Here is a 23,845-nt window from a genome sequence, read left to right as displayed (position 1 = left end):
AAGCAGCATTGCATTTTGTATTCATTTTATTTTGGAGACAAAATGTAGACATGCTACATAGAAGAAATATTCACCAGCAATTTTTTTCAAGTCCAAGTCAAGTCTCAAGAGTCTAATGGATGAAACTGATATTCTATTGACCAATTAGTCTCTCTAACACTTGTAAAATGTTATGAATTATCTTATATGACCTTTGCTTTATTGATGTACAACAGCATTTAAAATGATAAGTGCATACTCACTCAGGGTTGTTGCAATAAACAGAATTTTGGGTCTAATCCTACCTGCCTCACACAGCAATTCATGACAAGGTCTCAAGACTCGAATCCCAAAACTTTGGTTTGGTTTTTGTTTTGGTCAGGTCTAACTTGCGATTGCAAGTCGCCATCTCTGCTACATAGTGCTTAATAATTGTCATAGATTAACACAGAGGTTCCCAAAGTGTGGGGCCTAGATGTTAGCTCTTTATACAGTAAAGTTACAGTGGGATACAAATAATATCAGTCTGAACCACAATTTGTTCCCCCAGTTCAAATCACGGACAAACAGTATCCCACAGCTGTTTATGTTCTTGAACCCATTTTGCACAGAGAGGCATTTTTTAAAAAATGTATTGATGGCAATGCTGAATATTATTACACAGGAAAAAAAAAAACTACACGTGAAATAATTACACCATGACGCCTTTCTAAATGGAGTTACTGTCCCTCCATTTAGAAAGGGTGTGTGTAAGCATATAAAAACTCAACATAGTTAGATTAACAGTAACAGTATTTTGTCTATATCTGCCAATAAAAGTTTGGGAACCACTGGATTATCTCTTGAGGTCTGAGTCTTCATTACTAACAATCCCAAACCGTGCATGTCAGTTTCAGTAATTGTGTTTTTTGCTGTTTGGTTTTGCTGGTCACAGATTTTTTTTTTAGAACTAAATTTATTTATTCTTACGGAGTTATGGTTATCACTGACGATGACTTGAAAATGATGAGGAGACAAATGAAAAAGTAAAGGAAATTACCATCCTTTAAAAAAAACTATTTTCTTCTTCATGTGTAATTTAACAATCATTTTATATTCTTCTTCTCCTGGGTGGCCTCCTGTTTTTAACCGTTTGTTTTTAAGGATTTCAAAGTAATGGCTCCAGTTTCCCTCGCTGTCTGCTCCAAACCCAAAGACATTAACCTAAAGAAACAAAGTTTTTACAGTCATTAAGTCTTTAGTATTGAACTTAAATAAATGTTGCCACAAATTGCACAGGAATTATGAAAACCTCAGTCATGGAAAAAAAACTTTCCAGAGTTTTTTTTTATTCCTCTTTAGGCATAAAAACCCCCCAATGTAATTGAAATTTTCTTTATGAACCATTTTTTTCATGGAGTTACAATTCAAAGAAACATGTAAATATACTGTATATATGTCAAAGCACTGACAAAAATGTTGAACCTAGTTCTGGAACACTAAACTACTATTTTCTACAATTGAAAAAACAAAAAAAAAAAACAAAGGCATAATGGAGGCATGGGGCACACGACACAGGAGCTCTAGTTTTCCACTACAACTTTATTCACCTCCACACATCAACTCAGGATATCGCACCCAAACACAACAGAACATCTCCTCCAAGCTTGGGTGGAAGTGAAGCCCTCTAGTGGGTCACTACACATGCCCACCCCCCACCCCTGCCCTCGCAAAAACCCAAAGAAAATGTCCACTAGTCCAGGACCCAGGGCTTAAACAGTCCAGAACGGCTGAGATGGGGAGTCAGAGAACTGGCTGTGGGCTCACCGGGCCGGGAAAGACAGGCTGAACCTTCCATTGGCTGGACGAGCACTGGGGGTGCGGAGCAATCTCCGAGGAAGGGTCAGAGTCCAACTGTCCGTCAGCAACCCTGGGGCCCGGGCCGGCATCAGTGGAGCTTCCTGTAGAACATGAAGTCCCCCGAATTCCAATAAAAAATGCTTGGGACTGTTTCAATAACCCAAAACGGGCCGTCATAAAACGGACGTAAGTGGGGCTGATGGGCATCATGCCAAACAAAAACGAAACTAGAAGAGCCCAGCAACAGCGGAACAAAAATGTCTGGTAGAGAGTGGTGCGCGGGGCCAGGCACAGAAAAGGTGCACGATGCACAGCAACCATGGATGACTGTCCCACACTGGCGTGTCTTCCAGCACGAGGCCCGTCTGCGAGGACCGAAGGGCAAGGACGGCCGGGTCGGTGCACTGCTCCGCAGCCATGGCAGCGTAGTCGTCACCGACTGTCTGTCCAGCCAGCGCGCGGGACAGACAGTCAGCGACCAGGTTGGACTTGCCAGCCACGTGCTGAATGTCCGTAGTAAACTCCGATATGGCCGCCAACTGACACTGCTGGCACGTGCTCCAAGGATCAGAAACCTTGGACATGGTGAAGGTCAGAGGCTTATGGTCAATGTACGTGGTAAAACTGGGACCCTTGCGGAAAAATCGAAAATGTTGTGTTGTGAGATGGAGAGCCAACAACTTTCTGTACGTAACACTGTACTTACGCTCAGCATCTCGGAGCGTGTGACTGAAAAAGGCAAGGGGCTGCCAGACGCCGGAGACCCGCTGTTCCAACACGGCGCCCAACGCTACATCCAACGGGTTGATGGCCAATGCGATCTCCGCTGATCGGGACAGGTGTGCCAGCAGAGCAGCATTGGCCAGTGCTGACTTCCCCACAGAAAACACACAGATGCGGTCTGGAGACCAGTCAACAGGGTCTTTAGACGTTTTACCTTTTAAAACGGCGTAGAGCGGTTGTAACAGGTGAGCGACCCGGGGAACGAAACGATTATAAAAATTGACAATACCCAGGAACTCCTGCAACACCTTAACTGAGGTGGGACGCGGAACAGCTGTGACAGCCTGAACCTTGTCTGACAATGGGACCACACTGTCAGCGGAGATGCGGTGCCCCAGGAAATCCAGGACCGGCAAACCAAACTGGCACTTGGACGGGTTGATGATCAGGCCATGTTCCACCAAATGCTGAAAAACCTGGTGCTGGCCCACCGACCTGCTGGCCACCAATATATCATCCAGGTAGACGAAAACGAAAGGCAGCCCCACAAAACAGAGTCAATCAGGCATGGAAACGTCTGAGCGGCACCTTTCAACCCAAATGGCATGCGCAGGAACTCCAACAAGCCAAAGGGAGTGATGATGGCGGTTTTAGGAACATCCTCAGCGCGTACCAGCACTTGGTATTACTGACCCCTGCACCAAATCGATTTTGGAAAAAATCGAGGTCCCAGCGAGATGGGTGGAAAAATCCTGGATGTGGGGAATCGGGTAACGTTCGTTCTCCGTAACGTTATTTAAACGTCGAAAATCCCGGCACGGTCACTACCGCCTGTTCGACTTGGGCACCATGTGAATGGGAGAGGCCCAGGCACTGTTCGAATGCTGCACAATGCACAGGCACTCCATGGCCGCGAACTCCTCCCGGGCAACAGACAGCTTCGCAGGATCGAGGCAATGCATGTGCAAAAACACCGGAACCAACCATGGGATATGGGAATGCTCAACCCCTTGTTTCGCTGCAGAAATTAGGAGTTAACAGTGACGGAAACACAGCAAACGCTGAAACACGTCCCCAGGGGCTACCAAATTGGCCAAGATGAGGGGGTTAGCGGCCCGGATAAAACAGGGCAGCGAAAAGAATGACAGAGCGTTAATCAAACGTCTGTGAGCAAAATCGACTAACAGCCCGTGAGCAAGAAAATCAGCGCCTAAGATAGGCACTGAGCTGGCATCAACAACAAAGTTCCACTGGAATTCCCGACCGTGGAAACTAGCAGTCACTAACCTTTCCCCATAAGTTGCAATAGGAGAACCATCAGCTGCGGTCCATGTCCTTACTTGCGATTGATTTAAGTTGTTACCATGCCTAGATATTGCTTTACTCATCCAGACAGTTTCTGTTACTTGTCTGGTTTATTCACGATGAAAGCACAATGTCACCCAATTACAACAGACCTTAAGAAGATATGCAAATTGTACTCTGACTGTCCACTGGGTGACCAGGATAAATTTGGGCTCCACATGTTATCTACAACAGTTGTTCCAATGGACTGTGTTACTAGCTAAATCTGTGGCAGCAATGGCATTTGCAATCCTGATGGTGTGGTGGGAACCGCAAGATCATCTCAACGGTGGCTATTTTTGTCACGTGAATACAACAGGATTCTCAGCCAAAAATAAGCACAAAACTTTATATCCCAGTCTGGATTCTAAAATAAGGCCTGTTTCTCATGATAACTAATTGCCTGTTCTTGTACTGTCACATGATGCATTAGATTCTGTAGAACATTACGAGGAACACAGTCACGGTGCATCTGGTTACAATCCAGAGTCATCAGATCTTTATTACGTGCCTGATGACTATTTAGAACCAGAGACTTTTGCACAAGCAGAGCTGTACAATATCGTTCATGATCTAAATCTGTCAAAAGACATAGGAGAACTTCTTGCCTTTGAGGCTTAAGCTGAAGCATTTGCTTGCCAAGGATGTTACTGTAAAGAGGTCAAAGTCATAACTTGACAGCATTCTTCACTGCTGATGACTCACTGTGGTATTGTCATGACGTCAACGGACTCTTCAGCAGTTTGTCACAAGAGCATGTTCCAAGACACAAGAGCTGAATGTCATCTCTGCAATGATTCTTCACAAAAAAGCTTGAAGGCAGTCCTACTCCATAATGGAAATGCCAGACCAAGTGTGCCGATTGCCCATTCGGTTCATCTAAAGGAGTCCTATGACAACATGAAGACACTGCTTGAGTCAGTTGCATATAAAACTCACCAGTAGTGATCTGTAGGTGACTGGTATGTTGATGGGAATGCAAGCTTTTGGGAAGGCAAATCACCAAATACTGCCGTTTCCTGGGCCTGTGGGCAGTCAATCTACTGTGTCAAGCGTAACTGGCAGCCACTAGATGCCTATGTCAAGTTTCTGCCTCTGGTTGAACTGCATAAAATATTTTTGCCACCTCTCTATATCAAGAAGCTTAATGAAGAATCTTGTCAAAGCCACGGGCAAAGTGAACTCACTACATTTTCAGTACTTTGCTGAAAAGTTTCCAAACATAAGTGCTGCGAAATTGAAGCAAGGGATATTTGTAAGTGCGCAGATCAAGTCAGTTTTGCAGAATGAATGCTTCAAAAAAACTCTCAACAGCAGAGTTTGAAGCTTGGGAGGCATTCAAGTGGCTCTGCGAAAACTTTGCGGGCATCCACAAGTCTGCTACATACAAGGAAGGAGTTCAGCATCTGCTTGATTCCTACCAGAAACTGGGCTGTCGCATGTGAATGAAAATACACTTCCTACACTCACACTTCTGAATCCTTTCCAGAAAAAGCGCCTTGAGGCATAGCTGGACTAGCCATTGGGCATACCGGGCATTTGCCCGGTGGGCCGATGGTGATTTTTCGTTTTTATTGGCCGATGATTTTTTTTTTTTTTTAACGGTATAAACAATGAATGGTGGTGGATTGGCCAGATGCTGGCCGATGTGTAAAAATAACTCAGTTGTTTGGTGGTGGCTATGGTGGAGTTTCCACAGAGGCCAGCAGGTGGATGAGGGTCCAAGTGTCAAGTTATGACCTGCAGTCTATCTGGGTCAGATATAAACCAAGTTTAGGTGTAGTTTATTTTCGGTTTGCTGACTTTTTAAATTTAGTTACAATAACTGGTACTGCGTACTAGCTAGCATGACGGAGTTTCTATGCTGCTGGGCTGATAGTGAAGTTTATTTTGTTCATAAGTTTAGTTAGTAGAGTTGCCAACCGTCCCGTAAAAAACTGAATGGTCTCGTATTCAGAGAAAACGTTTCGCATTGAGCTGAAAAGGAACGCAGTTTGTCCCGGATTTCAGCTAGAATGGAAAAAGACACAAAGCTGGAGTTACTCTGTCTTTATGCTGTAAGCTGCTCTCATTCTCTCTCCCTCCCTTTCCTGTAGCTACTTTAATCATGAAACTGACCAATGATCAGCTGATCGGCTTTTCTCTCTTGTTTGTTTATCTCCCACTTTGCGCCAGAAAGAAGAAACCAGCGATGTCGCGCTATAAACAACAGCATGATCAGCTGTTGTTAGAATTTATTTAATATTTCTTAGTATCAGCTGATGTTTGCTGGAGTCACAGCAGTAAAAGCAGCTGGTCATGATATCGGTTTGGATATGTGGTGAGAGGGAAACATGAAGATGAAACCAGGAGAGATCCCTGCTGAATCATCAGACCTGAACAGGTGACAGAGAAACAGGTTAATCTTTAAGGTGGCATGAATGAGTTGATGGGAAGTTATGAACTGTTTCTGAGAGACAAATAACACCAGGATCCTTTTCTAAGTAGCTGACAGCTAGTAACTGTGCCGGGGTGGGTCCAGCAAAGTTTTGCCAGGGGGGCAGGTAGGGCATTAAGAGGGAAATGGGGGAGGGGGGCACAAAGAAATACTTTTCTTTTGTATTCTCATTTAAAATGTCAAGCTTTTATTAAATAATTATCTGAATCTTACAACCAAAGTTTTTATCTGATGTAAAATGTATAGAAATCATACATATACCAACAGGACAGTGTATATCACTGTCACAACAGTGTTTGTTTTCATTCAAAGGCTTTATGGCTTTAATACCTGGTGGGCCGGTACAGTACAGTGGTAGCTGACTGACACTGGTCATTATATCTATGACACAGTGTTTGCCTATCTGACTTCGCACTGAAAATTTACTTGATTGGTGCCCGCCGTTTAATAAAAAAATGCATCCAAGTCTATTGCAAATGAATATTACTAATAATTCAAAAAGTTCATGTGACTGAAGTCAGCATGAAAAACTGGTTTAGAAAAGTGTTTTGTGCTTTCTGATGATTACAAAAAAAATTTTGTTGACCTATGTCTTTTGTCTGACATAAAGAAGAGGAAGGTTACAAATGTTCTTTAACCCCTCTGATTTGCTATCATCCTCTCACATCATAACACCCCTTATCTCCACTTCCAATCTATGTTGCATTAACAACAGAGATGTGCAGTATCGCATTCCGGATACTTTTTTCAAGTAATGAGTAACGTAAGGGATTACTATTACAAAAATGTAATTAAATTACTGTTACTTTCCTGTAAGCACGCTGTGTTATTGCGTTACTAAACTGTCATGATTTTGTTTGTGAAAGTGTCTCATGACAATGCCGTAAGCATGTGCGACACCCGTGGCAGCAATAGACGTGTGTAGATCAACAATAGATCATAAGGAGTGTGGGAGAGACTATGACCTTGCAGCGTTTAAAGTGTGGACATACTTGCATTACTTTAAGTTTTATTCTGTAAAAAGTGACAAAAACATTAGTGTCCGCTGTACACTCTGTGTGGGAAGAAAACTTCTTTCTTCAGCGAAAGATTAAACCTCGAATCTGAGCAAGCACCTAGCACGCTGCCACAGGAATGTTAAATTCACAGAGAAACCCCCGGATCCTCCCACTGACATGACCGCTGCGGCACCTGGCAAACCTCCACCCGCCATACTCCTGCTAAACAGGTGACAATAAATTTAAGAGCGACAGGACTCAGTGCTGCTGAATCTTTGATTTTATTTATTTTTTGCTGTGTTTTACTTGCATTCCTTGCAGTCAAATTTAAGTTTTATTTTTTCTAGCAAGCCCTAAATTAATCAGGCAAAAGCTAGATGCAACATTTTTGCACTGCTTTGAAAAGTATTAGAATACTGTATGTTAAAATATTATATAAATGATAACTCATTTTTTACTGTTAAATACATATTTCTTAGGTTAACCAGCTGAGTGAACATGTTTGTAACTCCATGAAAAATTACCTGACATCCACAGCTCCTTTAACATCCCGAGATCCACTGACGAAACTGTTAGTATTAAATAATCCCCATCCTCCTTTTTGTTTTATCACTGCCACTGGCATCATCTCTAATCGACTCAGATTGTAAATGCACCAGTATACTGTTGACAGTATTTCTATCACAAGTTGAACTTGAACTTTACAAAATATAACGATATTAATACATATGACGGCATGCTTTGCTGGCACATCAGAATATATTATTTCGTGAAAGTTACAGCTTCATAGCAGTTACAGCAGTATAGAAACAGTATTTCTATAAGTTGGCAATATGAATACATATTTACAATAGCATTCTTCATTAAAGCTGCATCAACCTTCCACTTAAGGAGCTTCAAGATTACCATTTTTCATGCTTGAAATATATTCAGAAGTGCTTTCTCTTGCAAGTGTACTCCATAAACTACAGCTTCTTAATCAGTTTTTCTTCAAGTATGTCTATAATGTAGAAGTAGATTGTGTAAGGTGAACATACCTCATCACACATTAATAAGCTGAGAACCACAGCAAGGAAGCCAGTGGATGGATAAGCAGCCTTCTTTCTCAGCCAGACATCATGAACATATTTCATGAAAGCTGGATGAAGGATCGACACCTGTTATGAATCAGACAAATCTTTAAATCTGAGTTTTATTAATTGTTCTTTTATGAAGTATATGCACAATATACTAATATACAAAATACTTTAAATAAGCACCACTGTGGCTAAAAGAAGCCACTATTAGTGGCATGGCTTTGTTCAGTGACATGCATGACCTTCCGAGCACATAATTGTCAAGTATGAGCAACTGTGGAAAACAATAACATACCGGATGCAGAACAGAGTAAACAACAAATACTGCAACAAAGTAAAGGCTGAGGGGTGGGGAGAGCCATTGTGAGGGGGGGGGGGCATTACTGGAAAATGTGATGAAGCATATCTTGCCTTAGGCTTCACCTACTCCAAAGGCATTGGGAGCACCCGCTGGGCTGTCCAAATCGCCGACAAACAGTATCCAACATTCTTGATTTTTAGTGGGAGCATACATAATTCTTATTTTAAAAAATTACATTTATTCCAAATGACGACTTTGATGTCGGGATTGGTTTGTGAGAGCGTCTGACGCCTCTGTCTTTCTAAATGGGGGACAGTGACTGCGTGTGTCTATGTAAGCATGCATGCCTGAATTAATGGTAGCATAAAGTTATTATTGGACTTCCTGGGCATCAACATTTGCCAGTTTTGTTAAGGTAAACCTAAAATACTCACCAAATCTTTGTTAGTTATCTTGTTAGAGTTTGGAGCACCGTTTTCCCTGTTGAAAAGAAAATATATTGTTGAATTTGTTAAAGAAATTATTGTTTAACAAACAAATGCTAATAATTACCTAAGACTTAAGAATCACAATAAGATGTTCAGTTGTTCATAAAACAATTTATTTAACTTTTTTCCATGTAAAAAAAAAAAGAGTTGCTGCTAGCTATGTGAAAAACCAGAATATATCATAGGAATATATTTTAATATCAAACAGCTCTTGGGGAGTGGGGTGTCTCAAAATTGTGTTTTAATATTTCCTGTTTATTAGCCCACTAAAAAATGTGCAAATTGTTAAAGAAAGTGGATATGCAGCTAAAAGTAATAGTATTACTGCTTCAGCTGTAAGTTAAATTACTCCCAATGGTCCCAACGGCAACTAGAGAGCAGATTTAATGGGGAGATGCAGTGCCTGTTTTAGGGAAACATGGTTTGAAGCTAGGCAGCACGGTGGCACGGTGGTTAGCACCGTTGCCGCACAGCAAGAAGGTCCTGAGTTCAATTCCAACACCAGACTGGGATCTTTCTGTGTGGAGTTTGCATGTTCTCCCCGTGTTTGCGTGGGTTCCCTCCGGGTACTCCGGCTTCCTCCCACCGTCCAAAGACATGCAGCTTGTGGGGATAGGTTAATTGGATAATCCAATAGGTGTGAATGTTCGAATGAATGTGAGTGCGAATGGTTGTCTGTCCCTGTGTGTTAGCCCTGCGACAGACTGGCGACCTGTCCAGGGTGTACCCTGCCTCTCGCCCTATGACAGCTGGGATAGGCTCCAGCGCCCCCCGCGACCCTGAAAAGGATAAGCGGAAGCGAATGGATGGATGGTTTGAAGCTAACATTCTGTCAAAGGCTTGACCACACATACAATGGGACAATGCAAGATGTTCAATTCATGACCCTTAGGAAATCAAGGCATTTTTGTATGCAGAAAAATGAAGTAGATTGTGAGAAAATGAATCAAAGATGAGCCTGGTAGAAGAATTGATGAAGAACACGTTTGTGTTTTCACTCTTTTTTTCTTATCTTTTTTTCTTTTTTTGCCTGTCCCGTTTGGCTCTTTTGCCATCAGGATTGTTGTCTAAAGGCGAGGAAAGATGCCCAACGGATTTACTTTATCAAATTGACCATCCCAGCCTTGCCGTAATGGTCTATTTGATTCACCTTTTATTGTTTATGGTAAATGGCCTGTATTTATATAGCGCTTTACTAGTCCCTAAGGACCCCAAAGCGCTTTACATATCCAGTCATCCACCCATTCACACACAGGTGATGGCAAGCTACATTGTAGCCACAGCCACCCTGGGGCGCACTGACAGAGGCGAGGCTGCCGGACACTGGCGCCACCGGGCCCTCTGACCACCACCAGTAGGCAACGGGTGAAGTGTCTTGCCCAAGGACACAACGACCGAGACTGTCCAAGCCGGGGCTCGAACCGGCAACCTTCCGATTACAAGGCGACCTCCCAACTCTTGAGCCACGATCACCCAGTTTATTTTATTTATTTTTTTATTTTCACTTGCTAGATACGGGACAGACTTGAATGAGGAAAAGAAAAGGGAGAAAGGAAGAGGGAGAAAAAGCAGCGGAGAAGAGGGACGGGGATAAAGGGCAAAAAAACAAAAACCAACTAAATAAGCAGACAAAAAAATACATATATCAATCACCCGGATCACTTGTTGAGAAAGAAAAAAGAAAACAAGCAGAAGAAAACGAGAGCAATACAATAAACAACATCACGATGATATATGGGAATATAACAGTAAATACTAAATATTAAACATTATTGTGCAGCACATAATATTGACAGCGCACAGTGTGCTTTGAGGTAAGAGCCAAAAAGGGTGTAGTTTGTGTGTGTGAGCACCCGTGTGTACACCTGTGAGCATGGACGTGCTTGTTTTTAAAAGGTTCCTTCATGTAATGATCTGCTAGAGGGTGTGGGTGTTTCCACTCTTTAAAGCAAGTTTCCCCATGAAACAGTTGTGGGAACACCCCAGGAAAGACACAGAACCACATATAGTTTCTTTTTTGAGGGTTCAGTTACCCATACATTAGGCTGGGATATGAGATATAGGCCTGATATTGATATCTCCTAATAGCTGCAGCATTGCTCATAAACTTGAGTCATCTGTGTTGGAGTAAACAAAGGATTTGTGTAGGAGATTATTTCACTGTGTCCAGTGTGTTTACCACCTTCAAATGCCTTCGCCAGTGTACATTTGTTTTCAAGCCTACAAATTACAGTGGCACTATGATCTGGATCCACTGACACCGTAAAATCCCCACCAGGGCAATATTGTTGTTTAAAGCACTTAAAAGTCTGATCATCAGCATTAGGTGGATAGATACTACCCCAAATAATCTTTTTCCCCTTTATGTCAGCCAACAAAACAATGACATTTTTTTAACATTTAGTTAAGTTATTTGAAGCATTTAGGATTTATAACATTCTATACATTTTACAGCTAAATGTATGGTGGCCCTGAGAGCCCAAACGGACTGGAACTTAAGGAAACACAAGCAATAAAAACACTGCAAAAGCATACAGAACACAACGGAAATAGGAAAAACAAAACAGAAATAGGAAAAAAGAAATCACAAATGGGAAAAACAAAAACAGAAATAGGAAAAAACATGATTCATGTAATACTTATGATGGATTATTAGGCTAATAGTTAGGGTAACACACTTGCCTTTCATCTTTTCTTTCCTCACAAAACCGATAGATCCTCCACTTCTTTTAAGTATCTCCCAGTGCAATACTTAGCATATTTTGGTTACTGCAAATTGTCTCCCCAGAAACACTTCCCTGGTGCTTTTGGAAATCTGTTTTTTCCTATTTCTTTTTTTGTTTTTTCTATTTCCGTTGTGTTTTGTTTGCTTTTGCAGCGTTTTTCTCATTGCTGGTGTTTTCTTAAGTTGCAGTCCGTTTGGCCTGTTGGGACCACTGTGTAAATGAGTTTAAGGGCCAGGAAAGAAAATTAAAATATATAATTTCAATGCCAAACAAAATATACACCATTGATCTGAACCCTTTAAGGTTTAACTAAATTTTGAACCTTGTTTAATTTGCTTGTTCAAACAGACGAACCTGGTTTGCACCTTTACTTATAGTTAGCTAAGACTGTGTTGCAAAGATATTAAAATCTGAAATTTCATAATGCCATTCCAGTACAGTAGCAGTACAGTTTCTAGCAACATAAGTTTTAAAAGAAATTGAAATATAATTAAAGTGAAGACAGAAGCCATGTTTGGCCTACCCTGGAATTAATGACTTCAGAAGCCACAAAAAGTCAGGTGTTTTGAATGGAAAAAACAAAAGATGAGTTTTGTTGTCCAATCTAGTAGAACTTTCTGGATACATGACACGATGAGTTGTTTTAGTTCCAACATCTCTTTCAAAACCTTTGGTCATCCCACGGTTGACTCTAAATAGTACAGAAGGATATATAAGTTTACATATTTAGCATTTTAGACACATTGTAATTTACATCACATTATATGCATAACAAAACATAACAAAACTTAGATTTTTTTGTGACATGAATCTAGGCTTTTCAGGTTTTGTCAGTGAACAGTGCTGTTGAAATTAGCTTTTGTGTTTTGTTTTTGTGTAATGATGGTTATAATGTGTGGGGATTATATCATTTTATATCATGTTGATTCCTTTCTATCTTTTTATTAAGCTTTGAGCAATGGCATTTGATTAAACATTTATTCCATTTATTAAACATACAGTTTCAATCATGTTATTAACACACATTTCATTTGTGCTCATGATAGAGTTAAGTATACAGTCTAATGAAGGTTAAAAATGTCGTTCAGCGTTATGTCTGAACTGATATATTGATGAAATGACTTGAATGCTGTGAATGAATGCCTAACATGCTTACATACACATAGACATGAAGTATAATTTCTAGGGTAAAAGTGAAAGACATCTTGCTTTGTCTCTGCTTGGCAACTAGTGATCCGAGGTCTACAGGAAGCATCTGGAGGAGCTGGACAACCATATAGGGAAAAATGCTGTTAAATACGGAAACTTAATGATAACCTATACATGTGATGTTTTGTCTAACGCGAGAAGGGGTGTTTACCCTGACATAATAAAACCATGCTGAAGTATGTTTTGACGGGAGATCTGGGTTGACAATATCGAGCTGTGTATCTTTCCACACATGTGTTTAATAAAATCATTGTTTTGACGCACTTGGACCAGTAGTCGTTTGTCTCACACCTCAATCACGAATCGGGACAAATGCCATTAAATTATTATTACCTTATCACAATATCATGGAAATCAATCAGGGGTCCATACTGGGATCCTCTCAAATTTCCAGAATTCCCCACCACTGCACATCTCCTGCAGCGATCAGGGCGAGGTTCTTCAACATCTGCAATGGGTGTTATTGTCTGAAACACACGTTCTAGTGTTTTATTGTAGACAGTGAAGTTTTGTTTTTCCCCCTGTAAGGGCTGAGAAAAAAGAATAAAGTTTTGCAACCTCAGATCACATCTCTTGTTCAAAACACATTTCGTCTTTAACATTATCCCTGCTAATGACAAAATATCTGCATTGTCTTGGAGCAACTGTGCGCAATAGTGTAATTCCCTTAGGGATTAATATTGTTCTGATTCTAAGTATTCCAATCATACAATATACGTACTTTCTGACTTTTGTCACTGTCAAAGGAAAATTTTTTTTTATATAATGTGATCAGCTCCATGAAATGTATTCTTTTATTGATCACTAAGCAAATGTCTACGTGACTTTTGACATGTACTTTTTCTGTGATAAACAACTAATGCTTCCTCTTTCTGTAAGAACATACAGATTTAGAAAAAGGGGAACCTCAGCTCAGAGTTCTTAGAATAAGAAGCTATTTGTTCACACACACACACAGACATACAGACAAATAACCCTAATTTCCTTCGGGATTAATAAAGTATTCTGATTCTGATTCTGATTCTGAAGTATAAATAAAGAACGCAGACAGTGATGAGACGCAGGTCGCAGGTTTTGCGTTCATGACTGCCCTCGCGAGTAAAGACAACTGCAGTGTTTGTGTTTTCTAACTCAGGTGTCTTAGCTGAAGAACTACGGGGTGATTTTTAGAAATCCCCTGTCAGTCACAGAAACACAATATTCTAAAAATCATGAAATCAATTCAGTTTGATTCAATTTCAGTTATTTGATAGATAGCACCAGCATCTATTTCTAAGTGTCTTCAAGGATCAAACGTATTCACATTTGTGTTATTAATTATTGAGATATGTCTGTGAAGGTTCTCAATCATCCAGGTCATCGTAGTCTAAGGAGCTTGGGGGGGAAAAGCGTCTTCGATTTCTTTGAGTTGCTTGAAAACATTTCACTTCTTATCCGAGAAGCTTCTTCATTTCTAGGGTTAAATGGTGGAGAGTCCCAGATTTAAGACCCGTGGGAGTGTCCCCCAAGAGGGACATGGACCCCCTACTGATCCTCTACCTAATCACATGAGCCAAGGTGTGAAAACGGGTGTAGGTCACAATCAGCCAAGGTTTCGGGTAGCTCATTGTGAAACCTAACCCCACCCTATCATGTGATTTCCTGGGTGGGCGTTAAGGTGTCTGGGAAGGGATCTCAAAACTGGATTATAGATGGTAGACAGTTGGTGTCGTGAGCCACCGCCTCTGTTCAAAGATGGTCGCTCATAGTAGACATAGTTTTCCTGTGTGGTTTTCCCGAGTCTCCCTGCATCTCCCCTTTAAATGGCCTGTATTTGTATAGCGCTTTACTAGTCCCTAAGGACCCCAAAGCACTTTACACATCCAGTCATCCACCCATTCACACACACATTCACACACTTTAGGTATCACCTTTAGGTCTGTTGTTATTAGTTGTCTCCAGTTTAGGTTATCCTCAGGTTCTGTTTCATACCCACTGTATTTATGTTTATTTCACTTCCCTAATGAAACTCCCTTGCATCTGAAAGCTGTCTGCATCTTGGGTCCTTCATTAAAATCCACATGGCTTGCCCCATGAGCCATGACAGTAGGAACCAGCCACTGTGGACCCCGCTGCATTTAATCCATCCGAGGAGCTCCAGAGGGACGTCACCTACTCCGTGGAGCGGCTAATCAATCTGTCCCCGCAGCATAAGGGGAAAGCTATAGCTAATCGGCTACAGCGATTAGTTCCCGGTCTCCCCTGATTGCTCAGCTCACTTAATCCGCTCGCACAGGATTTTATTCTGAACGAGCTTCACCTTCGCTCCCCGGGCACTACCACTCACCCAGCCATTACCGCTTCGCTGCTCGGCCCGTCGGTCCAGCCTTCAAATGGGAAGTGGTGCTCACGCCGTTGTTGCCCCTCACCACAGTCCGACCCCGGGATTTTAGAGCAGCCGGCTTTGGTGAGTAAAAAGGACAATTTTTCTGTTTCAGACTTTGGACTATTTATTCGGGGGCTGTGTTTTGTGTGACAGGGAACAATAATAACTGTGGATTTCCTGGTTTCCCTGCGGCTGAGATTACTGAGACTGCCTTTTGGGGGCTACATTAAATTCTAATGACTGTTTTTGCTCTGTTTCCTTTGAGCCTGGAGCTATACTAACTAGCACTGCTAATTAGGGATGGGTATCATTTACGTTTTAGGTTTTATACCAGTACAAAAACGGGACTTTTGAAATGGTGCCGGTGCTTAAACGGTGCTCGAACCGGTGCTTAAAGAATGAAGAACACAAACTTTGTCCAAAAACCTCTCATGTTTTGCTGTTTTTTTGTAAAAAGACAACAATGTTAACCTTTTCTGCAGCTATAGGGGATTTATGGTATCACTCTTGGCTGGAAGCAGTGCTTAATCAATGGGGGGGAAAAAACACCAACTTTGTCTAAAAACCTCTCATGTTTAGCTGTTTTCTACTTTTCTTTGGTCATTTTAGCTTTTTTGGCCAGGGTGAAGGGAGTATCTGCCTTCAAACAACTACGACGGTGTAGTTCACCTTACGTGCATTAATTTAATAACATGGTTAGCCTACTCAACGTAAATTACACACGAACAACATTAAGCTACTGACCCAGAGAAGAACGGCTGCTGCTGCCATCATAATCCGTCATCATTTCTGTTACACTGGCAGGGCTACAGGCCAGGACTCACCTCTTCGGGTTTTTTGGGGATGTTGCTAACTCCGGGACTGATAACAGGCACTTCACGCGCAGTAGATGTGCTCGGTGTGAGGTCTCGCAGCAAGCTATCAAATAGGGTGCATTTGTCTGATTTTAAAAAAACGCTATGCGTCGCCAGGTGTTTCATCAGATTCGAGGTGTTACCTCCTTTGCACAGTATCACCTTAAAGCACTTGTTGCTGGCTGCTGAGTTTGCATCTTTTGCATCCCTCAGCTCAGTCTCCAGAAATCTGAGGTGATGTTGGCGTTCATGCCAAATTTCCTCAGCCTCCTCAGGAAATAAAGCCGCTGGCGAGCTTTCCTGATAGCAGTGTCTGTGTGAAGAGTCCAGGAGAAGTCCTCGGTGATGTTGACTCCAAGGAATTTGAAGCTGCTGACCCTTTCGACCTTGACACCGTTGATGTGGATGGGCTGGTGTTCCCTGACTGGTCGTTTCCGGTAGTCCACTATCATTTTTCTAGTTTTGCTGATGTTGAGAGTCAGGTTATTTTCCAGACACCACTCGTACAGTGCCATCACCTCCTCTCTATACGCCGTCTCGTCGTTGTCTGTGATGAGGCCTATGATGGCTGTGTCATCCGCAAACTTGATGATGATGTTGGACTCATGTTTAGCAACACAGTCGTGTGTGAACAGGGAATATAGGAGGGGGCTAAGCACACAACCCTGTGGCGTACCTGTGTTTAGGATGAGCGATGAGGAGGTGTGCTTACCGACTCTCACCACCTGGGGCCTGTTTGTGAGGAAGTTTAGAATCCATCTGCAGATTGGTGTTCCCAGCCCAAGGTCGACGAGCTTCGTGGCAAGTTTTGAGGGGATGATGGTGTTAAATGCCACACAAATATGTGGAACCAAATAAGCTCAGCATTTTCTTAGCAAGAGATCACACCTCAGGAAACCTGTCTTTGTCTATAGCTGCCGATAAAAGTCAACAAGAGAACACTGCCGGTGTTTTCCGCGGCACTCATCGTCACACTGCAGCTCAATGAGCTCCCGCTGAAGCTGCGGAGGAGCATCATCAGGTTCCATGGAGAAGGGAGATGAGAAAAGCAGCATGTCTTTTTCGATAGCTGCAAAGTCCTGAAAGCGTTTGTTAAATTCTCCAGAAAGAAATGCGATAGCTGTTGCGTAACTCTTCATTTGGACATTAATGTCCACTGGGAAACTGTCAATAACCTCTTTCAAAACTGGGAAGTGTGCGGTACAGGGCTCTGTTAGGGACAAGTGTCTTTGGAAAAGTTGCAGTTTGGTTCCAAAGACCTTGATGTGAGCATATAGTTGGCTCACCACTACGTCTTTTCCTTGAAGATTAACATTCAGCGCATTCAGATACTTCGTGATGTCAACCAAAAAAGCCAGATTTGCTAGCCATACAGGATCAGACAGTTCTTCCATTGGTTGTCCCTTCTCATCTAAAAACTGTCTGATTTCCTCTCTGAGAGAGAAAAATCGCTGTAGTGCAGACCCCCGACTTAGCCACCTCACATCATTGTAATAAATTACGTCACCATATTCAGCCAGGATGTCATGCAGAAACTGCTGAAACTGTTGGTGGTACAGAGCTTTAGAGCGAATACAGTGTTGTGTGCCAAGCAAACACTCAGAAATTCTTGCTTCTTCTCTGGGCAAATGTTCTCCACCATTTTCATGACACAGTGTTAGTGTCACAGAAATGGTTTATGTATAAAGAAGTTTAATAGATGGTTCCAGCAGTTAAAATGTTCTTGCTTGTACATTTCTGTGGACAATATTGTAAAGGTGCGTTTATCTTGTCACAAAGAACAAGTTTTGTTACACCGCTATTATCGCAAGGTTTTGGGCGTGATAATATAGGCTGTGAGCCCACGTTTAATAATCACGCTAAGGAGTTCAGCGAGCTATCTGCAAAGGCCTGGTTAGTCTACTAACTGTACAAGCTATTTGTCATTTGCTATAACTGTATTGTAATATTGTGAAAATTTGTAATGTATGGTGTTCTAATTATTTTATGTTTTAATTTAGAATGCACAGTAAGGTTATTGTTCTAGGACCTCCGAAGTGGCAGGCGGCCACGAGGTAATTTCTTGTTGTTAAAGCACAAGTGTTACTTTTGATAGACTGAAGCGCTTAAAGCCTTTGTGTTTTATGTTTGTAATTTTTTCACGGCGTTCAATAAATGCAGCGAAGCGCCCGTCTTGAAGAAGCCGTGCCTGTGTTGTCATTTCGGAGTTACACACAGTCTTTGACAAACGTACCTTCAGTGAAAGGTTTGCCATGTTTAGCTATTAACATAGCCACTTCGTAGCTGGCTTTCATGATATTTTCATGTGTCTCACAGACCCGCATGAAAAATCGCTGTTGCGAAGCCAGAGCAGCTTGGAGTTGCTTCACTTTTTCAGCGCGCTCACTCCCTGTTACCTTGTTATATGTTGCAGCATGTTTAGTCTCGTAGTGTCTCCTAATGTTAAAATCCTTAAACAAGGCAACAGTCTCTTTACAAATCAGGCAAACACAATTGCCTCGAATTTCAGTTAAAAAAAACTGCAATTCCCACCACTCCTGAAAGCGGCAGCTCTCACCATCAACCTTTCTCTTTTTTTGTACAGTCGCCATGGCAGAAAAGAGCAGAGAAAGGCGGGCTCGCAGCACAGGTGCAAGTAGCGGGGGGGGGGGGGGCAGTGCTGCCACCATGTGGTGAAAAAAGAATTACACCTTTAAATTCATGATTTATTTATTCAGACTTAGAAAGTTATAATTAGACTGAAGCTGTGGGCCACTTGGAATCTGACGGACTTTGGACATGCCTGGTTTATTAGGTGGTATTGTGGTGATTCTCTGGTTGGGAAATGGGTGTTCATTAGTGGTGTAACGGATCACGGTTGATCCGTAAGATTGGAAAAAGAAGAAAAAAAAGTATGTGTATGGTGCGCGTGGTGGGTCTGTCAAGCATTAGTTATGGCCAGCGCTAGCAGAGGAGTTTGCGGTATTTAAGCAGCCCTTTGCTGCCCAGTCCGACCGGGCTAAAGCTATTACAGAAGCTATTGGGGTGTTTAGCTGCAGACGTTGTGCAAAACAAGGGGTTTAAACTATGATGAATGTGCTTGAGCCACGCAGTGATATCCCGTTGCACGTCCGCTTTAGTGGCAAGATCGTTCCAAGCATGTATGAGCAGGAAAAGATTTAAGTTATGGCTGAACTGTCCCAGGCATCTTTTGTTGCTCTAACTACTACAAATGGGTGGACCTCCAGGGCAACGGAAAGCTACGTGACCGTGACAGCTCATTATATCACAGCGGAGTGAGATATAATGAGCGGTGTGTATTATTGTAGGGTCTACCTTACAATATAAAGCACCTTGAGGCGACTATTGTTGTGATTTGGTGCTTTATAAATAAAATTGAATTGAATTGAGTGGTAGATACAAAGCCCTATACTGCCCTATACTGTATTATAATGTTTTTTTTAATAATTGCGTGGAATGAGTCTTGAATTGAATGTTTTTAACAGGCAAAAAATACTTCTGACATAAACGGTAGTAACCAGACCGAAAAGCAGTGCACATTTCAGGGCTTTATTTCGGTGCTTTTTTTTTTTTACTGAGATGTCATACACTTTGGATTCTAGCCAATCATTTTACCTTAGCAAGCATAGTAGGTGGGGCCAGGTACGTACGTTCTTTTAGAGCAGAGCTACAGATTAAAAATGCCCAAGTCAAAAGTCTGGCTGTACTTCACAGCAAAAGATTCAAACTCAGCAGCCTGCAACAAGTGCTTTAAGGTACTGTGCAAAGGAGGTAACTCCTCGAATCTGATGAAACACTTGGCGATGCATAGCGTTTTTTTAAAAGCCGAGAAATGCGCCGTATTTGATAGCTTGACCTGCGACACCTCACACCGTGCACATCTACTGCGGGTGTGGTGCCTGTTATCGGACCTGGAGTTTGCAACATCCCTCAAGAACCCGAAGAGGTGAGTCCTGGCCCCTAGCCCTGCCAGTGTAGCAGAAATGATGACAGATGATGATGGCAGCAACAGCGTTCTTCTCTGCATCAGTAGCTTAATGTTGTTCGTGTGTAATTTACGTTGAGTAGGCTAACCACGTTATTAAATTAATGCATGTAAGGTGAACTAGCAAACACTGCCATAGTTACATGCGGCTGTCTTCTTGTTTGATGGCAGATACTCCCTTCACCCTGGCCAAAAAGGCTAAAATGGCCAAAGAAAAAGTGGAAAACAGCTAAACATGAGAGGTTTTTGGACAAAGTTTGTGTTCTTCATTCTTTAAGCACCGGTTTAAGCACCGGCACCGTTTCAAAAGTACAACAACCAGGACATCAAGGGCCAGATAAGAGCCATCACTGTTCATTATTTTCAATCTTAAACTCAGTTGTGTGTCAATTAAATCCAGGTAATGCAAGCCATTTCCAGGAATGGACTCTTCAGTTATGGCTGAAACATGGAGCATCTCCAATTGAAAACTGGGTGAGGGGGCTGTGAAGAGATCCTTTTAACACATTTTTACACACACACACACACACACACACACACACACACACACACACACACACACACACGCACGGGTCCCCAAAAACAGTTGTCTAAAAAGGATGAAATTTTTTTGTCAAAAAAGTAAACCTTTTGGCTTTAACATGGGTGGGTGGCTGTAGCTCAGGTGGCAGAGCAGGTCAACCGCTAATCAGAAGGTCGGTGGTTCGATCCCAGGCTACCTCCTGGTTGCATGCCAAATATCCTTGGGCAAGATACTAACCCCATGTTTGCCTACTGGTGGTGGTCAGAGGGCCCGGTGGCGCCGGTGTCCGGCAGCCTTGCCTCTGTCAGTGCGCCCCAGGGCAGCTGTGGCTACAATGTAGCTTGCTGTCACCAGTGTGTGTGTGAATGGGTGAATGACTGAATGTAGTGTGAAGCGCTTTGGGGTCCTTAGGGACTAGAAAAGCACTATACAAATGCAGGCCATTTATCATTTAACATCCTATTTATCATCCTATTACATCACCATACTTCCATGATGATATATTTTGGGTCATATGATTATTTATATTGTTTATTATATAATTTTATGATATTCATAAAAATTATGACTGTCGTAAACCTTTATTACTTCCTTTATTACTTCTTCTGTCATACATCATTTGACGGCGGGTCATAAATCACTGGTTTGATACAAAGTACCTATTATCCCTCCAATTGGATACTTCCAATAAGGTTCAGATCTGGGACTCTCCACCAGTTGCTCTTAGAACTGAAGAAGCTTCTCAGATGAGTGGTGAAACTTCTTTTTTTTTCTTTTGTCATTTTAAAGCAGTGGTTCTTAACCTGGGTTCGATCGAACCCTAGGGGTTCGGTGAGTCGGTCTCAGGGGTTCGGCAGAGCCTCCACCACGGCTCATTTTGTGCACCAGTAAAAAACATATCTATGTCTTGAATTTGAAAAAAATCATATTTTATTTTTCACTAAAGAGGGGTTCAGTGAATGCGCATATGCAACTGGCGGGGTTCGGTACCTCCAACAAGGTTAAGAACCACTGTTTTAAAGATGTCTATATAAGTAATTGTATTTTACAATTCTTCAGCCAGTTAGAAATACGGGTTGCAAGGATAAAGAGTTGAGTAAACATAAAAGAAAGAAAGATAAGTATCAAACAAGGTTTTTTAAACTTATCTAATCCGTAGCTTAACTACGGAGGAATATTTGTGTTGGTTTTTTTTGGTGGAGGTAGCACACACTTGAATATACTGCTCTTGCTATACCAGTAAACACAGGTGTCATAAAATAAACAAGGGATGGGCAGTTAAAACAACTTTAACATGGCCACAGTGGGACAAAGGTTTATTGTAATATGTTTTCATTATTTACCTTCCACCAGTTGAAATCTTCCTCCAAGGGTTTATGTTTCTGTGACATAAAAGGTTTAGGAGATTCACTAATGATGTCATTAAACCAAGGATCACTGTCTGTTAGACATTTGTGACAGGCACAAAGTCTTGACTCCTGATGACAGAAGGTATATCCAGATAAATTCCATAAAAGGATGGAGACCAAAACAATTGCTGTGATACTCAGTAGTGGGGAAATGTGCACTCTGAATTTTCCCCTTTTGAAATACATCTTGATGGAGTTCCAATCTATGAACAAATACAATGTGAGTGAATGTGAAAATTAGCACTAAGCCTTTAAGAAAACAGTAACAGAAATGATAACTCTTTAATTAAAATTATTTATAGTTGGCAACATATTAAGAGCACTGCACTGGAAGGCAGAAAAATCAGATAAACATAGAAGGTTTAATGTCCTCTTGTATTTATGGTATTTGCACAGATAGCATTTACCAGCATAAACCAGCTGCTACTCCTGAGCACATCACGGTGTGTTGCCTAAAGTTGAATCAAATAGCATGACAGCCAACAGAAAGGAAAACACAGAACTTAAAATACTTTCAGAGTCTGTCATGTAATTGCATGAATTACTTGTGCCATTGTAGTATTAACTCTATTGCTGATGAATAACCTAAAATATCATCTCTAATACATATATATATATATATATATATATATATATATATATATATATATATATATATATATATATATATATATATATATATAGACACACACAAACACACACATATAGTGAGAGAAAAATACATTTGGGAAACTTAATGACTGGAGGTTCAGTACAGATTAGTGTGAGATGAGACAGAGTGTAAATTTAAGGTGTCTTACCAGCAAAAAGATGAAATTACAAAAGCAGGAATATGAGTCAAGAAGAACCTGTATGATACATCTACCAAGCTATCTATGTAGCTATCAACAAAAGAGGAACTTTTCAAAAGGAGAGGGAGGGAGGGGTTATGGACTATGTGCAAACAGTTATTGGGGTTGTGTCTGACTTGTGAATTGCCACACAACTGTTGCACACAATTTAAATGTTTTATGTAAACCCACAAAACATACACAAACAAATATGCATACATACGTATAAATATATAATCTATTAGCCTGTTACTCAGCAGTAATTAGCTGAAATTTGTGTCCATGCTTTGCACCATAACATTTTATGAATACTTCTTACTAGAGGATCTTTCTCATTAGCTGAAAATAATTCCACCCTCATATATGGTCATATCTCTAAAAAAAAACTCTAACTAAAAAAAACCATATAGAACATTGTGGGTTAAAAATATGCAAAAAACACTGAAAATTCAATGAGGCTAAAAGAACGCATATGACCAAGTCAAAAAGTAAGAGAAGCTGTATAAATAAAGCTACCACTTTCTGCCAAAACAGCTAAAGGTAAGTAGAGAATGTTATAAACGAACCATAGTCTTTAATCTAGAGCATAACAGATAAATATTCAATTACACTACTCGTAAAAAAGAAAAGAAAGACAAAGTTAGTACAAAAATAGTGATCCTTTGTCGCACCTCAGCCGCTGTCTTAAGTTGAAGCTTTCGAGATGAAAATATTTGCATAAAGTACACATTATGATATTTGCTGTTGGCTGATGCTGAT

General features: G+C 41.3%; 1 protein-coding gene across 1 annotated transcript; it reads right to left on the bottom strand.

Annotated features, from left to right (window-relative positions):
• Positions 1-1,014: 1,014 nt before the first annotated feature.
• Positions 1,015-22,442, bottom strand: LOC146644267 (CMP-N-acetylneuraminate-beta-galactosamide-alpha-2,3-sialyltransferase 1-like). Its single transcript, XM_085395971.1, has 6 exons — positions 22,191-22,442; positions 13,454-13,650; positions 12,435-12,602; positions 9,132-9,177; positions 8,358-8,477; positions 1,015-1,182 (listed from the first exon to the last, which is right to left on the bottom strand). Exons 1-6 carry the CDS (start codon positions 22,440-22,442, stop codon positions 1,015-1,017), a joined length of 951 nt encoding a protein of 316 aa, XP_085252097.1.
• Positions 22,443-23,845: the final 1,403 nt, after the last annotated feature.

The sequence above is a fragment of the Rhamphochromis longiceps genome, linkage group LG22 (genome assembly GCF_057381845.1).
Source record: "Rhamphochromis longiceps isolate RC_006_pf linkage group LG22, R_longiceps_female_GT1.1, whole genome shotgun sequence".
NCBI classification, from domain to species: domain Eukaryota; kingdom Metazoa; phylum Chordata; class Actinopteri; order Cichliformes; family Cichlidae; genus Rhamphochromis; species Rhamphochromis longiceps.
The sequence above is the reverse complement of the archived record's forward strand: the minus strand, read 5'-3'. Positions and strand labels throughout refer to the sequence as shown.

Bases quoted from the DNA above. Each gene is read 5' to 3' on its own strand.
- LOC146644267 (XM_085395971.1), bottom strand. From the start codon at position 22,442: ATGTATTTCAAAAGGGGAAAATTCAGAGTGCACATTTCCCCACTACTG. The intron at 13,651-22,190 runs GTAAATAATGAA...CTTTTTTCTCAG, and splicing joins AAGATTTCAACTGGTGGAAG to CCCTTACAGGGGGAAAAACA. The intron at 1,183-8,357 runs GTATGTTCACCT...TTGTTTCTTTAG, and splicing joins GCTTATTAATGTGTGATGAG to GTTAATGTCTTTGGGTTTGG.